Raw genomic sequence first — 17,534 nt, 5'->3', positions numbered from 1 at the left:
TTTTTGTCTCTGTGCTCTCCCAACTCTGGGACTCTTGAGACAGAATAACCAGTCAGATCTATCGAAAAACTGCAAATTATCGTGTTTGTAAAGCATATTTTTAAAGGACAAGAAAGCATGAATGTAAGTGAACTTTTAGCAAACATCAATTAAACAACGAATTCAAAAATATGATAAATCCACTGCAAAGTTTACCACCAAAGTCAGTATTTTACTTTGTGCTGTGGTGACTCGACGGTAACGCTCGTCTGCTACCTTTTCTGACACAGAAGCACTATTTTTCACTTCAGGGAAAGTGAATCTATTTTTAATGATGAATTGGATTTTGATTTTGTTTTTCCATAAATTGTGTTTTACAAACATACCATAACAAGGAACAAAGAGAGAATGTTGTTTAAGGGTCCCACATACTTCAATGGCCGTCCCTGTCAATTGGGCATCATAGCTTTCATTGTGATAGGTCGCTTGCATTGCAAAACTTTCTTGGGCGTCGTCAGAATCTAGAGCGAGAGCGATTCAAGTCTGATAACATGCAAATCTCATTTTCATTCTTTACGAGTTTGCATGGCATTCTCGGCAGCACTTTTGCAGACATTAATCGGCCAACACGTGAGAAAATAAAATGGTATTGAACCGGTAACGAAGTCAAGAAACAAATGAATGACTAAATAAATTGACAAAGGGTAAACGGAATATAAAGCAAAGGTATCAACATGAAATTAACTAAGAATTTGGCAAAGATAAGAAATGAAAGGAAATTGTCCATGGCGTAGCAATGACATGGTGCCAACCACCACATCCATTTGAACAAACGATTTATAGCTTTTGTCAAAGTTCGAGTTAAGCGAGCGGGTTTTGAGAGCTGAATACAATTATTGGTCTGTGTTCACGTTTATTTCAATTACATCAACTTGTACAGTTGCCAATCTCAAAAAATGTTACCTAAAGTTCACCAAAAAGTTTTTACTTTAGCATAGACTAAGCAACTTTACATTAAGGCTAAAATCATCCAAGTAGGGTTATTATCTCTGCTGATGATCCCATGTCTATACTAGGCTATATGATAATAAGCAATAATTGCAGACACAGTTCACGGGTCAGTCAACTTTGTTATATCATTGGACATGAATATTTCGCTTAACGGCATCATCGGTATCTATGAGAAATACAGAAACAAAAAAAAATAATTGATAAAATTATTAATATAATTACACAGGCCAACAACAAATATGTTTTTCAAAAGACATGATATGTTAGATCGATTTAGGGGTATATCAGGGGCGCTGAGTCCGAAAATGCCATTACTTTTGCTGAGTTGGCTCTAGTTTTTGAGTTATTGCTTCTTCCAACATATACCATGAAAAGTTAGAAATGTATGCTAGTGAGTAACATAAGTTAATAAAAACTGAAGCCATGTGAAGCAGCTATTTAGTTTTGCCCAAATGTTGAGTTGTCTGGCACAAATTCCTCGCTTGGGAGGTAAATAAGGCCTTAGATTAGTTTATATCATCTCCAATCAAGCATAACCATCATCATCCCATCAAGAAACTTTCTTATACTGAGCATAAATGGGAGATATGCGTTGATTTGAAAATGGTCGACTTTCTCTTAGGACAATAAGGTGGCTACACCAAGTATCCTGCTTTATTTGTTACTGGGATAGTCGGGCCACTGATCAACACTGGATTAAAAAGGAATGACCCATACGTGAACAATTTGTGCACGAAGATAAAAACATTGTAAATGAACCTTCAGTCGTGATCGCATCATTTTAACCTCATTGCACATCAAATTGGGTTTAATGAAACAATTTGTCAATGCCTTACAAGATGGTGCTTGTTTTGATTACTTGTGCATAGTATTTCCTGGTCTAAGTATTAAAAAGCTGAAAGCAGGAATTTTTGATGGGCCACAAATACGAAAATTAATTAAAGATCAAGTTTTTCCCTCACATATAAATGAAGTTGAGAAGGCAGCCTGGCACTCTTTCGTTGCAGTTGTAAAAGGATTTCTTGGAAACACAAAAGCAAGCAACTACAGTATGTGGATCTCGTACAAGTGATGCTTACGAATTTTCAAGCTCTTGAATCAAGGATGAGCGTAAAAGTTCACTATCTATTCAGTCACTTAGATCGCTTCCCTGAAAACCTCGGAAATATGAGTGAGGAACAAGGTGAAAGGTTTCATCAAGATATCAAATTAACGGAAGAGAGATATCAAGGTAGATGGGATACTCACATGATGGCAGATTACTGCTGGTGCCTAATGCAAAGCTGTCCACAACAAGATTACAGGCGAAAGTCGTACAAGAGGACTTTCCTGCAGATGACTTCAAGCTAATTTGAGTAAATAACTACAGTGCATCTAAGAACTTAACTAATGCACATCCTGAGATGGATATATTTCTTCATAAAGTGCTTTGCTTTGAATACTCCGTGGTAAATGAAAAAAACTGATTGCTTGTTCATTTCGTCTGTCTTTACAATTTGTCGTCTTTCTTGTGTATGCTTAGGCATACTTGATTTGTTATTACCAAACTACTGCTATTTATTGTTCACTTCAAGCAAGTTTTAATGTGGTATTGAAAGCTTAGTCTCACAAATTGCAATATGTTGAGAGAATCTGATTAAAATACGAATAAATGGGGCATTTTTTGTGTTGAATATATGGAAAAGAATAGATTTATGCAGCATTTTTTCATTTAACTAATCTCACTGTGTCTTTAGCTTTTGCTCATTCTTGTGGTTTTAGTGCTGATAGACTTACTACAACATTTAATATAGGCTGTTCCTTAAGATAAAATGCAACCTAGCTTCAAATTTAAAATGTACGAAAAATATCGAAATTCGCTAATATCTTAAAAACTAGACTCAACTAGAGCCAATCTGCAAAAACTAATGGCATTTTCGAGCTCAGCGCCCCTGATATACTCTAAAATCGTTCTTACCTTTCATGCCGAAATTTTTTTGTTGTCCTGTGTTATTAATATAGAGTTATAGACGGATAAAATATAAAACTATGAAGCTAAAAATGCTAAAACCGACAGGATCTGAAACAGCTGAAATATCTGAAGTATGAAAGCGGTGAACACCAATCTAATCCGGCTAACTGCAAGCATTCGGTTTTGCAAAAATAGTGTACTAAACTGCAGGGTAGGCAATGCAAGACGCGGTAAAGGCAGGTGAAAAAAATAGGCAGCAAGGTACGAACATTATCTTATCTTGGGTAGCAAAGTGTCTTGTACATTTGTGTTGGCATCTAAATAGCTAACAGCATTGGATTCGGTAATGTCCAAACCCCTTCTCTGAGGTTTTTCTAAAAATGTCACCTTATAAAACTCGGCTATGTCCGGTTTGTTGAAAAGAGCGCTTTGTGTTGGTATTGACATCTCAAAGCTGCCTAGTCATCTTCATGTTCGTTATTCATGCTTTTCCAAAGCCAGCTGTGACTATTCCATCTACAAGTAAGGCTTTTCGTGATTTGTCTCATATAGCTTGCTTTGCATTGTATGTGACATGTGACTGCGTAAATACCGTGGTCTCGACATGTAAGAAATTGTTTAAGGTGTATCACTCTGATCGAGGATTGGATAGATGTAGTTTCCATGACCATGTTGTTTGCTTGCGGTGGCTCCCAAACGGTGCACATCACCGCACGGTTTAAAAAAAGGATTGCTTCTGTTTATTTTGAACTGTATCGTGCGCCAACTCGCGGTAGTTAGTAAGTATAGTGGCCAACGTTCGGGAGAGTCTGTAAGCTACGATGCCATGTGGTTTACGAGAACTTTCTTTTTGTTGAGCTCGTGGAGTGCAGGGAAACTCGTACTCCTTTTGTTGTCGTCAAATAAAACGACGATGGTAAGCGCTAAGATACGCCAAAAAGAAAAATTTCAAAACTCATAAATCTTTCTTGTCTACTGAAACGGTATTTTTGCTTCCTATATTGTTTGGCTTCAGATATTAATTGATATGACCAGACCCGAGTTACTTCCTCCAACTTCAATCTTAACAAGGAAATGACTAAACGATTACGGCTCTGGTTCAGGCCAGCTGTTTTGCATACTACAGCAGTTAAAAAATTACTTACCCCGCTGAACAAGTATCTGATCACAATCCTAGAAAAAAGAATTTTAGTACCAGCAAATTTAATAATGAATTGGCATTACTTATGTTAGTACAAGATTGGAATTACATCGTGGTTAAAAATCCAAAGACTGCGGATATTTCTTTTCCAGTGTTCTAAGACCTAAGTAATGCGCAGACTGATTTCACGTAGTGATGATAAACTTGGTGCGCTGGCCAGCTGCGAGCGGCTTCATGCAGGTTTTCCTGTCTTGTCACAACTGAGGTTCTCAGCTGGCTTTCATAAGCTATTTATTATCATCCACGATTCTTAGGAAACTCAACTGTGCTATGTTTTTATATCATAGCTGGAAATGTTTGCCTGCACCCGGACGTTTGAGCCATTTTGTAATCCAAAAGGAGCATAAGGGATAATTCGAACCTTTGTGCAGTAATTATACGCAAACTTACGCATTGGTGAAGTTAGGTATATTTTTCTGAACGCCTAATATTGAGATGCTGAAAGATAACTGGGCATAAATCATCTTTACAATATGAACACAAAGTTTTGATTAGCGGCCTTTATTTGGGGCACTGGTTAGTAAAATAGCTGGCAAAAACAGGTTAGTGGCAATATTTCTGCCATTACAATTATCTACACTAGTTCAAAAGCGCTCACACAAAATACCAACGTAGTGGCCTGGGTAAAACATACCAATCCACAACAGGAATATAAACTAATACTGCGACTATAAACAAATACGGAAGGACTTTTAGGATGAAATTGGCTTCGAAAATATTTCATTTTGTGTAGCAATTGCCCAAAAGAATTCCCACAAAATGATATATGAATCATGAAGTGGTTGATAGAACGTATCCACAACCGAAACGACTCAAAACTGTTAGAAATTGCAAGATAAAGAACTAGGGTAAAAGAACATCACAATTATAAAATAGTTAAGCACAAACCCAAGCGAGCGTTTTCGCCGCATAGGATAACAAACGTTCGAAAGTCATTGGGCAGTAATACATGATATCTGTAAGCTGCAATGTTATTAGGCCGGGTTTCTGTGATGCCAGGCTTTATAGTGGCAAGCGATCACAATATCAATGCAAGCAACGGCCTAACAACACAATGGCCTTTTCAGGAAGCATTAAAGGTGTGCACAAAGCAGGCCGCGAACAGACCAATCTACCCGGTTAAATCTTGCCAGCTTATACACACCATTACATAGAGACACTTATAAAACTCTAAACAGCAGAAAACTAGTAATCGCAGTTCCAACACAGCATGATCGGTAAAGCTATATTAAAGAACAACAAACTGAAAGTATAAGATAACCTAAAAACTTCAGAAACTCTGAAATTACAATTGTTGTAGTTAATTAATAATCACTGTAGTTAACACGAGATATATGCCTTAATTTTGCAGCAATTTGGCACTTCAAAAGTCTGAAGATGTAGTAAGGCCAATTTATAACATATGCAGTGGCCAAGGTAATCCTGATGTAGGAAATATTAAAAATACTGCATGTCAATGAGAAAAAACAAAAATCGAGAATGATGTGTCAGCGTTAATGCTGCGCAAGGATTAACAACTTCAAGCCATGGCACCATTTAAGTAATCGATCTTTTGGCAGCTGTTAAGGAAAGTTTAGACGAGGCACTGGTTGATCCCATTGCCACCTGATAGCAGCTTGGTTTATTGTAGAATGCTCAGACGCCTCCGAGACTGCATCTTTGCCCGGGTTGTTCTGGAGAATAAGCGATGGTGATGATGTAACTGAATTGGAGAAAATGATTGGAATGGAGGAAGGAGGCTGCGTTGATGAGGTTGTGATCATTTGATTCTGGGTAATTAGCTGCTGATTGGAATTAACATTTTGCTGCTGAGTAACCAGCAGTTGTGGCTGATGTTTTGGCTCTTCACCATGCAGCAGGACAGTGTTTTGCAAAGTTAATGGTGAGTTGGTTGAATGAACGTTGTACATCGACACGTTATTAAGAACCTGTGGTAGTTTAAACTCACTGTCCTCAGCCAAGTGCTGTCTTGAGACAAAATTGGATGTGTCATTATTGACTACTTCTTCTTTGACTAAGTTTTGAACAGCTGATCCAGGAGAATTTGTAGCACTTTGTTGATGAGCACTGCTTTGTGGATGCATAGGTAAATGGGCATCTATACTTGGTATATCATCTTCCTCCTTAATGTTTACTCGTGGTCTTTTAGCAGGATTTCCTTGAACCGAAACATTTGAAATTTGCACCAGATTTCCATCATATTCACCAGAGTTTGTGGCGGAGGAAGGCATGGGAGGTGGATCAATTCCCAACGCGGAAGCAGTTGCTGTGATTGACATTTGAAGCTTCATCTTGCATTCCTCCAAATGCTTCTTGAAGGTAGCTTCTCGCACATACAATTTAGAACATCCTGGGCAAAGAAATGGTCGAATTTCGGCTTCATCATCACCAACAATACTAGGAACAATATTAGCAGCAGCTGCCGCTTGATTGATTACATTCGCCAAGTTAAATGAACTTCCACTTTCCTAAAACATAGCATACATTATTTGCTTACAATTGGTGCTTTCGATATATTCAATAATAATTAACTGCTTTTATCAACGATCCTGAACCTATATAATTGTACTTGGCAAGTTGGCAGTGAACGCTCTCCAACAATAGAGTGCATTTCGCTAATTTATGTATCAACAATATGCTTTGTTTAATGTGTTTAGATATACTAACATACCATCCAGCAAAGTTATATGTTATGTTGTAATGCTGCATACAACATAAATTAAATTATGATTAATTTTATTAAATTTATGATTAATTAACATTAAATTATGCTGCATAAATATTAAAAATGTCCATCCCATCATATGCTTATAATGTCCATATGATTGTTGCCAGTTTTATAAGCTCAGAAAGACCTATAATTATGTACTAATAAAATTTCAAAAATTGAGCAACTATTTTATCAGAAAATGGCACCTACATCTTCATTTTCAGTTGGTGGCTCTTGTTTTTTGGCAGTACTTGAACCTCCTTTGCGACTTTTACCCTTTCCTGGTGTATGGCGGGCTACATGAGACTTGAGATTTGTGAGCTGAGCAAAAGACTTGCCACAATCTGGCCAATGGCATTTGTAAGGACGAACTCCTGTATTTTGCCTGAAAGAATGCATGTATTCTGTATGTGTTATTTATTCTTCTAAAATTACTATTGAAACTCAAACAAGTGGTTCTATACAAAAACGCTATATTATTTTAACACAAAATGTAGAACTATATGCTTTGGTCACATCTAAAACAGGGTTTACAAGTTTTGCTACTTAAATAGGGCATAACGACCAATGAAAAAACTCTTTTTAAAAAAACTTTAATATTAGGGCTGCTATGATTAAATTAATCAGTTATCTGCCATTTTGGTGTCAATTATTCTGTATCATTTAAAGCTATAATTCATAAAACTGTCGTAACATGTAAATTTCAAAACAAACTTCATAAAAGAGTAGTATGCTGCAATATCACAACGTAATTTTCATGGTATCAAAATGCACGTGTTATAACTATTATTGCAAGTTTCCTGTCATGTAATCAATGTTTCAATAATCAGCTCAGTTGATTTTGCATGACAGATTAGGCTGGTGATCGATGAATTTGCTTACTATTGCATGCATCTCTACTTAATACACCATACCAGTTATTTGGTTATATTATACAACAAGATGGTAAAAAAATCCTTACAAGTCATAAAAATACTCAAAAAAGGTTTAGTTACTTGGGAATATGACGAGCTTCATGGCTTTTTAGATGAGATTGCTGAAGAAAGGCTTTACCACAACCTGGCCAATGGCATTTATAAGGGCGCACACCTGTGTGTGTCCTGCAAAAAAAGAATGCACCTTTTTAAACTACATCAGTTTATTGTAAATGTAATGTAGTCATTAGCCGTAGACTATTATTTAACAGGTTCAACAGAGCATCTTTTATACCTGACATGTTGCTGAACATGAGACAGCTGCTTAAAGGAATTGTCACACATTGGACATTTATAGGGCTTTTGCCCACTATGGATACGTTCATGTTGCTTTAGGTAGAAGTTAGTAGAAAACCCTTTCCCACAGAAATTGCACCTAAAAATCATTTTAACATATTTGGAGACTTACACTGCTTCGCACACATATATAAATATACGATACTGTATGATACATATATATAATTTGTTGTTTTTCAGCACACATTATTTTCTGGCAATGGCAATACCTCACCTGTAAGGCTTTCCTTGGTGGTCTGTATGTAACTTTGAATGCACAGTAACTGCACTTTTGTTTGGAAATGTCACCTGCAATATACTTTCTTTATAAACAACCAACTCCGTACTGAGAAAGGAGATCAAATATATGTAATAGCAATTTGGCATAGCAAGATATCTCACCTGACATATACGACATGTGTATGATCTCTCTTTTGGCTCTATTGCATCTGGGTTAACAATGCCAATTGTATAGTTGGAATCTCCTGGTGCCAGTACCGATTCATCTTTTATCTTCTCTTCAGGTAAATCTTCACTTTGTTGCCTGTTTATGTGATATGCGATTTTTACCAACCATACCATATGACCAGTTATATTGGATAACTAATCGTATCAAAAATATCTGACCTATATATATTCTGGTCTTGTGGACTTGATGAGATCATTGGTGAGGATTTTGGAGAATTAGAATCCTAAATAAGAAACAGAAAGTCTGAAAAACCTGTTCCCAAAAGCAAATTATAAAATTACTTATTTTATGAAACACTCACCCACAAAAATAAAATTGTAGGTGTGCTAGAACTAGGCAGAAATGTATTAAAAAGTGAAGACCTAACAACCCAACAGTTTACCTGTTGTTGGTGTGACTGCATTTGCTGGGATTGAATGTAATTATCCAGGGATATGTTGCCTTGAAGCATGCCACTATCACCTACATTATTTTGCCAGAAGAAATTTCCTGAAGGATCCATTATCAAAATTCACAATCTTAAAAACATATAAAATTGATTCAAATTTACAAGATAAACATATAATTATGAAGTTGTGCAACTGAACATTTAGTATCACTAATATTTTAAACTGTGCATTGGAAGCAAACCAATAGCCAGAGCTGGGTAAACCCTCTTGTAAAAGGAGTGTCACTCACGCTCTCACTCACCAATGAAAAAAGAGCATCGCTCGTGCTTACGGTTTTCTATAAAGAAAAGAGCATGCTCGTTTTGTCGCTTATGCTCCCGCTCCTTTTGGCGATTAAAAAAAAATTTACTCCGGCGTATTTTCGGACAACAATTGCATTTTTATTGTAAAATGTGATTAACTGCAACCGTAATTGCTTCTCATTATTTGCTGAAAATGTTATAAGAAACTTGATGGAATCCTATGCTAAAGAGACTTGTTTTGGTCACACTTGCCACAAATGATTAATAGACAAGTAGAGTATTAAGAACTTTCTAGAATTGTAGATGCTGACTTTCTTTCTGAATTGAAGTTAATTTCCTTCATTTTCAAATAGTCTTGCACGTAGTTGACAACGATTACGAAACTTACGTAACGGAGCTGCTGTTAAGAATATTTGGTGTATATTACGCATCTACTTTTTTGGTATATTTTATGCACACAAAATATCGATTAACTATCTTTGTATCTGTATGCATTCACTGTGTAAAGGCAATTGAAATGCATGCGACATCGTCACTCGACTCCTGGCACCACCTTTGCCTATAGCAGTGGTTTTCAACCTTTTTCATACCGCGACCCATTTCAACAACCCAATGTAACTAACGACCCCCCTTCCAAAAATTTTGATTCAGGCATATGTAATACATTTGTGTATGCGCAATAGCACAAACAAATATAATTAAAAATAACATAAATTATGATACCACTCTGTTGAAAAAAATACTCATTTATTGAATTGGTATTTATTAATTGGCATTCTCGTAATAGTGATTGGTATTTAATTGTCGTCTTCGCGACCCCCAGAGAAAAGGCAAACGACCCACCCAGGGGTCGCGGACCCCCAGGTTGAAAACCACTGGCCTAGAGCATAGGCAGAAAAACATGATTAGCCTCAACCAAGAATATTTTAAATTCAAGATGATATTTTTGTTTTCTCTGGAAAATTTTGCCCTAACACTTATTTGTAGAAGCAAAAGTAGAAAACTATTCCCACGTAACGTACAATGCTTTTAACATGTATGGACTTGTCAAAAGTACAAGTTTTTTGTATTATTTGCATTGCAACTCAAACATTTATCAGGTAGAGCTAAGATCGAATTACTGTACAATGAAATGAATTCGTGTATTAGAGCATAATCATTGTTTTTATTCGTCATGATTTTGTTTTAATTTTTACTTAACTTTGTTCTTTCCTATCATCCTTCTATTGGTACAAATTATTTTTTATCTCTCCGTCTAATTGAAATTATTTGTCATATTTATTAATCATTATTAATTAACAAGAAGCCTTGAAAAATAACTTTGAATACACAATTTTTTTCCGGTGAAAGAGTTACAGCCTAATCCCACATGCTAGGCCAATGCGTATGAGGAACTGCCACTAAGTTTAATTTGTGTGAAGACTTTCCTCAGTTCGACAATAAAGATTATGATATCATACCAAAATCAAGGCTACTTTGTTGTTGAGGCAGTGTCTTATGTGTAGTGTATGGCCTGCCATCACTTTTTTGGCCAGCTGCTTTTTGCCACAAATGAGCAAAAAAATACAGTGATGCATAATGCAAAAATGTTCAAAGTTAAAGTTTTTTCTTATTTTTTACTCATATTTTCTATCCTTTAGTTTTTCAAGTAATTGAATAGCATTGTGAATATATTTGGTATGCAATGGAGAATGTTATTCACTAAAACCAGTTCAAAACTGGGTGCACACATCAGTCACTCAAGAAAACTCGTTAGTCATTAACACTAGCATGTTTAGGAAGGATAAAATGCTTTCCCCCCACGGAACCCAATTGTTTGTGGGCTAGAGGTATTTTTACGTTTTCTTGTTTGCCACTCATTATCGGTTATAACCACTGCAACCTTAAATAGTAGGTCTAATTTGAAAATTCCATCCAAATTGCCATCTACTGTATACAAGTAAATATGAGACATTATATAATTCTTTTTGACTTTTTGAGGCATTCTACGCAGTTTTCCAGGTGTAAACAGCAAAGTTTTTGTGTCCTGCAAATTCTGAGAGCGGGCATTTTAGAGCTAGCTTTTAAAAGATTTTGTCCCCGCTCCTCAATGCAATTTAAAATATGCCACTGCTTGTTAACCTGATTGTCGTAAGCATGGCGTGCGGTATTTTCTGAGAAATAACTTTTCATCCATTACTGAAGACTTTTCGATGTGAAAGACACGAAAAATGCATTTTTAAGAATTTTTTGGTTTTTCAGTCGAGCAATTGGAGCCACTTATTTGGTAGCTATATAATCACAATATCTGTGTAACAATGGTAAAGACAAAATTATGTTTGGTGATAGGCTTATACCCACCTTATTTTGGCATGGATGGCATTGGAACCAGTTTATTGCCCGTAACATTTCGGACTTGCAGTCGCAAGATTGTATGCATATGCATTTGACTCCTACAGTTCTCCTGGTAACCAGTATTTTTTTATTTTTAAGCCAACAATGTTACTTAAAATTTTGCCAAAATGTTTACCATAATATAACAACAGCTGGCTGTAGTTTAATTATAAAGGGAGTGACTTTTTCGTCATATATAGGTCGTGCAGCCTGTTTTCAACTTAAAGATAGACAGTGAGATTAAGAGAATCCATTTCACTTTAAAAATATGGATTACAAACTTGCCGACCCTGATATTTTAACTTGTTCTAAAAATTATCACATTTGTTTTTACAAACATTTCTATAGCCTATTTTTTACAAATGTAGTTACTATAATTTTTGGTTAGCGGTAGTTTCAGTAATTTTTAGTCAGGGATCAAAAGTTCAAATTGCTTTTAAGTGATTTGGAACTGTAGATTTTACAATGACAACTTATAGGCTTACTAAATAGTAATAAACTACCGGTATCTGTGCATGATCAAAGTAGACATTCCATGAAAACAATGTACAGATGTATTTAGGTATAGAAGTAACCTTTCCACGCCATGTATAACATCTCTTTTAGTATTCGAAAGGTACACAGGATACAGGCATACATTTCCCAAGGAAGAAATTAAAAATAAAAAAATCCTGGTACGTACAGTATGCTGCGATCTTCCTCAATAAATGACTTCAATTTTCCTTCTTCTTTTCGTCTCTACAGTTGGAGCCAGCTACATGAACCACTAGCACGTTAGTAAAAACGCCCTTTTTTCCAAGCTAATCAGCAATAGAAAAAATGTCGGCGATCTCAGTACAAATACGCTTGCTCTGCCTTCCCAAATACTAAATGAAACAGAAAACCTTGCTGTGGGTATCAGTCTTAATAAAGTTTCACTGATGTATGATAGCCTGAGATTTAGAATAAAGATTTTAAAATGATACAACTCAAAATGAAATAATTCAAATCTCAGATATAACTACCATCTTGCATGGATCTCACAACCATACAAAAGCGCTTCGTCTCAAATCTATTTCATTGCCGTGATCGATCAAGAACGCTCATTGGTGGGTCTGCCGTCACGTGACTAAGAACCGCAACAAAAGTGATTTTCTCCAATGGTCGCTTCGACTTTCGGATCAATAAACAATGGCGGCTGCGTGCAACCAGCTCTATCGTGTGACGTGACAAAGCGTTTATGTTTATAATAACATAACATGCCCGACCTAGCTGTAACGTATGTTGACGTAGCGATTGGCAAGTACTACAATCAATTTGACTTTTCTCATTCACATACTTATTCCTGCTTTGTTTCAAACACTGGTAAATTGTAAGTATCAAGTCGTAAGTTTTCTGTCGAGCTGTTTGACGTGTTTATTCTATGGCAACAAAGGTGGAAGTACCGTGATACTCTAGTACCGAATTACCGTACGGCGGTAATTTTTCGGTACCGATACCATAGGTAGTGTTAGAAAAGTACCGAATCCCTGTACCGAATTCCTTTTTTCAAGAATTTTATGTCAGTCCATTTTAATGAAAAGTTAATGCCAATTTTACACTTTTTGTTCTTTTTTAATCCATAAAAGTCTAATCAAGTCACAAAGAGTTAGTTAATATGTTTTTTGACTTGAAGCAAGCTTTAGTGATATCATATTTTCGGCAAATATTGCAATTGCAACAGGATCCGTTGTACGAAAAGCACCGGTACCGAGTACCGGCAAAGTACCGAAATACTTTTTTCAAATAGTACCGAATACCAGAACCGTAGGTACATTTTTGCTAAGTACTGTTTGCCCACCTCTGTGTGGCAATTACAATATATTTCGCTAGACGCTTCCATGTCCATAACATTTCTCGCCTGATTATCTGCGCATGTAGAAAATTTTCATGGGCAGGGCAATTTTGTTACCTCACATACATTGTAGGTTTTCAGACGTCACCTAAGATAGGGCTACCATATGTCCTCTTTTAGGAGGATTTGCTCTCTTTTCTAAAGAAAAATGAATTGTCCTCCGAGGATACTATGAAAAATGTCTAAATGCCATCTTTTTTGCATTTTGCGTTTTCTTGCTCATATTTTCAACACCATTATATTTTTATGTGACTTTTCGGAATGAGGCCTAAGTCAAATGACTTTTCGGCGACAGCATGAGGTCTAATCATTTTTTTATCATTGTTTTGATTTAGACAACCATAAAAGCTAAATAAAGCTAAGCAATAACGCCAAAGAGGAATACTGTGTTTTCTGATGAACTGCGGCAAAAGTATCCTTGTTTCAGAAAAGGACGTAATGATTTTGAAGCTGAATGCATTAGTTGTGCATATGCGTATAGTTATCCAAAACATGTGATAAATTCTTTAAACGTAAAACTCTATTTACGTTGTACTTGCTGGCGAAATTGTCCTCTTTTTGGGCAATGAAAATATGGTAGGCCTACCTAAGAGCACGTCACAATTTTGCATAAGACCGTTTTGTGTTGCACGTGTTTTACGATCCTGTTGATTGTAAGGAATAATACGCTTGCAATGCGTAGTATCCACTACCATACGCACTTTGAGGCAAAACGACGAAAATACAATTCTAGGGACACAAATTTCAAGTTGTCGCAGTAGATTCCTTTGTCATGCGCTAACCATTGCGCGCACACACGAACAATCACTAAACTAAACACCTACGTGCTCTCAATGCAGTTGCAAATAATTAAGCAATTTTGAATTAATAATACGAAACAAATTGCTGATTTTTTCCTAATAGCCTACTTTAACAATAATAATAATACTAATTTAACGTTTAAATGAGACGGGGTTCAATTAATTGTGTTGTGTTGGCTAGCTACATTACAGTACTGTACTGACCGTGGTGGTCGTGTTTGAAAAACAGAATGTTATGTGCAATGCATTAGCATTGCAATGGAAAAAGTAGACGATATTTCGAACCGCGTTTAAGCAATAGTGATACTGCGGAACGTCATGTTACTGTATTGGGGTGGTCGTTAACCGGGGTGTCACTGTGATAAGAGTTGTCAGAATTTTACGGTTCAACACAACGAGAAAAGGAAAAACCACCAACACGGTAAAATTAGGCCTACCATATTTTTGTGATTGAAAACCGGGACGCTTCAGAACAACGAGCCTTATCAGATAAATGTGGTTCATATGTTACTATTTTCCTACTAGCCTACTATTACTGAACTAACGAATGCGCTAACAATCAACCCACTACTGAACAAACTACCCGCTACAATAACGTTACAATCACTTTCACATTTAACACAATGAAACAAAAACACGCATCAAGCATCAATCTTCAGCAAGTTGACTAAACAGACCAACCACAGCATGCTAACTTTCGTGTAGTGTAGGGCAATGTTGGCTGACTAAATGCCAAAGTGAGACTTTTTGGTTGACTGACCGGGATGCCGGGACAATGCCTTAAAAATCGGGACTGTCCGGGCTAAAACGGGACGTATGGTAAGCCTAGGTAAAATAGCAAAATTTTATTTTTAACACATATTTGGATAGGACATTACACAAACTAAACAACAGACCAATCAAAATGGTCAAAAGAGTTTTATAAAAAAATTTCTTTTAAATCTTGTCATGTATTTATATTGCACATTTGTATTGTATTATAATTCTGTTATTTTTAATGTGTTGGTCGGCTGGTTTCCTGTTATAAAAGAATAAATATAAATTAAAAACATCTTGCGGCACCCCTATTACTAAGCTCTGTAACTGTATTGCAAACGGCAATCCGGCTGGGAACCCTGAACAGCTGGAGCAAGCGTCGTAAATGCCCAATTGCCTATGGGACATCACGGTAGCACCGCTGAGTATCGAACTCAGGTCGTAGACTCTAGAATAGATGGATCCGATCCAGTGGTGGAATTCAGCCGGTTCGTGCAAACCAGTTCTTGGAATTTTAATGACCTCCGTCAACCGGTTGTTAACAAGCGTATGTATAGGCCTATGTGTATATCGGCCCCGGGTAAATATGGCAAGCTGCTAGTGAGAGAACCGGTTGTTAAAACATTTGAATCCCACCACTTATTCGGTCCTTCTAGATTCTAGACGGACTGGGCAGCTTTACATAAAGGGCCCTTTAAATCATCTTAAAGAACACCACGGTGAATACATAGTATGAACAGCTATATTGTATTATTTTGGTATGTATGGTACGTGAAATGTTTGACAACATTTCCAGGAAATGTGGAGAAGGGTGCATTTGTAGCACTATAAAAGATAAGACAGCGATGCTGCTCGTAAATAACTGACAGTAGGTTGAATTATTTCTCTCCACCACAAACAATTCGGAGTACTGTATCATCAGTTGTACGACTTATCATCACGATATACAAGGCTATTTGTTTGGTCACGGTTTATGATGAAAAAAGAACACGAGCTTCTTTTATTTTATTTTATAGGCATAGCATTTTTATCAAGGCAACGAAAGTCAGTCAACGCAACACAAAAACGAAATACGTAGTGGATTATTGTGGCGGATACTTGAATGAAACCTCCCTGCGCAAAAACGCAAAACCTCCCATATTGATAAAAATCTCACATGGGCATCAAACAATAGCTTTTAATCAAAAATACAGAAATTGTTAGCCTCGAATTAGGTGCAACATCCAAACACTACCGAAATTAATTTCGACTCACATCTACAAGAATATTGCCAACCGTGCAATATTAATCTTACTAATTATTTAGGGCTACCATATGTCCTCCTCCTGAATATTGAATATTGAATCAAATTGAGAATTAAAATTGAAAGTTTGGATAACGTCTTCATAATAACTGCGTAAGCGGTCAAGCTTAAACTCAGCAGTCCAAATAAACAAATTGTAATAACTAAACTAACAAACAACTATATTTTACTCAGCAGTCAACCGTATTTAAACCCATCACAACTCTTCTGTTGTTAGAAAGAACTGCTGAGAACTCGGCCCTTTGAAGAAATTGAGGACGAAGTGTTCAATATCTCAACTCATCCAATTGCGCTAGCTGCTAGTCTTATTACTGTTCCTTTTTCTGAGTCAAAATAATAATTGGATTTGACTTCATGACGTCACAATGAGGGAGGACAAGTTTTGGACAGGGAGACAGGTTCACTACATCGGTTCAACTCGACACCCTGGATCAAGCCATAGTCTACTAAACCAAACAGTTGACCATTTTTTGGCGCTGTAAATAGCGCCAACAGTGTAAAAGCAAAAAACAAAACTACTGGCGGAGCATTACTGCGTTACGGGTTTCATCAATTCGATCCACATCATTCAGCTTTTTATTTCTAATAGGCCCAGTTGTAGTGTTTCGGATCTTAGGTTTTCGATAGGAAGGTTTGAAAAATATCGTAGAATAGTGCTCGATGAAAGTTGCCCCACTGGCCTGCACGATTATATATAGGCCTATTGCAGATTTCCAAACTCTTGAAAGTACGGCTGTTTTCGACCAGAGATCGTGCGTGAAAGGTGCAAATTTTGGTATGATGGCGTGCACTGAAACCTCAATTCTTTGTGTATGTATTATACATTGGCGTTCAAATGTTCATTTTAATTTGGCGTGAAGATAAGAAAGTTTGACGTACACGTTGATGAGTCTAGGCTAGCGCTTTCACGTGCCACACTTTCTACTATGGACTATTTATACTGTAAACTGCATTACATTGTATCTGATGCGTTACACCTATGCTTTATAACCATTAAAGGTAACGGTTGCAATTTTTGTGGTCTCGGAATTCCGAATTATAACAAATCTTTGGTCAAAAACAGCCGCACTTTCAATAGATCCTGGCCGTTTTCAGCAAGATCTTGGGTGTGCCAAACAACCATAATGACTGTAAGAACGCTTTACAAAAATGCTCAGATGCAATGGA

At 36.6% G+C, this 17,534-nt stretch overlaps 1 protein-coding gene across 2 annotated transcripts; it reads right to left on the bottom strand.

The window, feature by feature from the left end:
• Window positions 1-4,627: 4,627 nt before the first annotated feature.
• LOC143465051 (uncharacterized) lies at window positions 4,628-12,670 on the bottom strand. Of its 2 annotated transcripts, XM_076963184.1 has the most exons (10): window positions 12,318-12,670; window positions 11,603-11,705; window positions 8,954-9,089; window positions 8,730-8,794; window positions 8,505-8,646; window positions 8,338-8,411; window positions 8,062-8,202; window positions 7,848-7,952; window positions 7,063-7,237; window positions 4,628-6,610 (listed from the first exon to the last, which is right to left on the bottom strand). In XM_076963184.1, the coding sequence occupies exons 3-10, from the start codon at window positions 9,071-9,073 to the stop codon at window positions 5,705-5,707; spliced, it is 1,728 nt and encodes a 575-aa protein (XP_076819299.1). In that variant the 5' UTR covers window positions 9,074-9,089; window positions 11,603-11,705; window positions 12,318-12,670; the 3' UTR covers window positions 4,628-5,704. The 2 variants fall into 2 exon arrangements, with proteins under 2 accessions (XP_076819299.1, XP_076819298.1); XM_076963183.1 differs by lacking the exon at window positions 11,603-11,705.
• Window positions 12,671-17,534: the final 4,864 nt, after the last annotated feature.

The sequence above is a fragment of the Clavelina lepadiformis genome, chromosome 7, assembly GCF_947623445.1.
Source record: "Clavelina lepadiformis chromosome 7, kaClaLepa1.1, whole genome shotgun sequence".
NCBI lineage: Eukaryota > Metazoa > Chordata > Ascidiacea > Aplousobranchia > Clavelinidae > Clavelina > Clavelina lepadiformis.
This window is presented reverse-complemented; position numbering and strand designations above follow the sequence as displayed.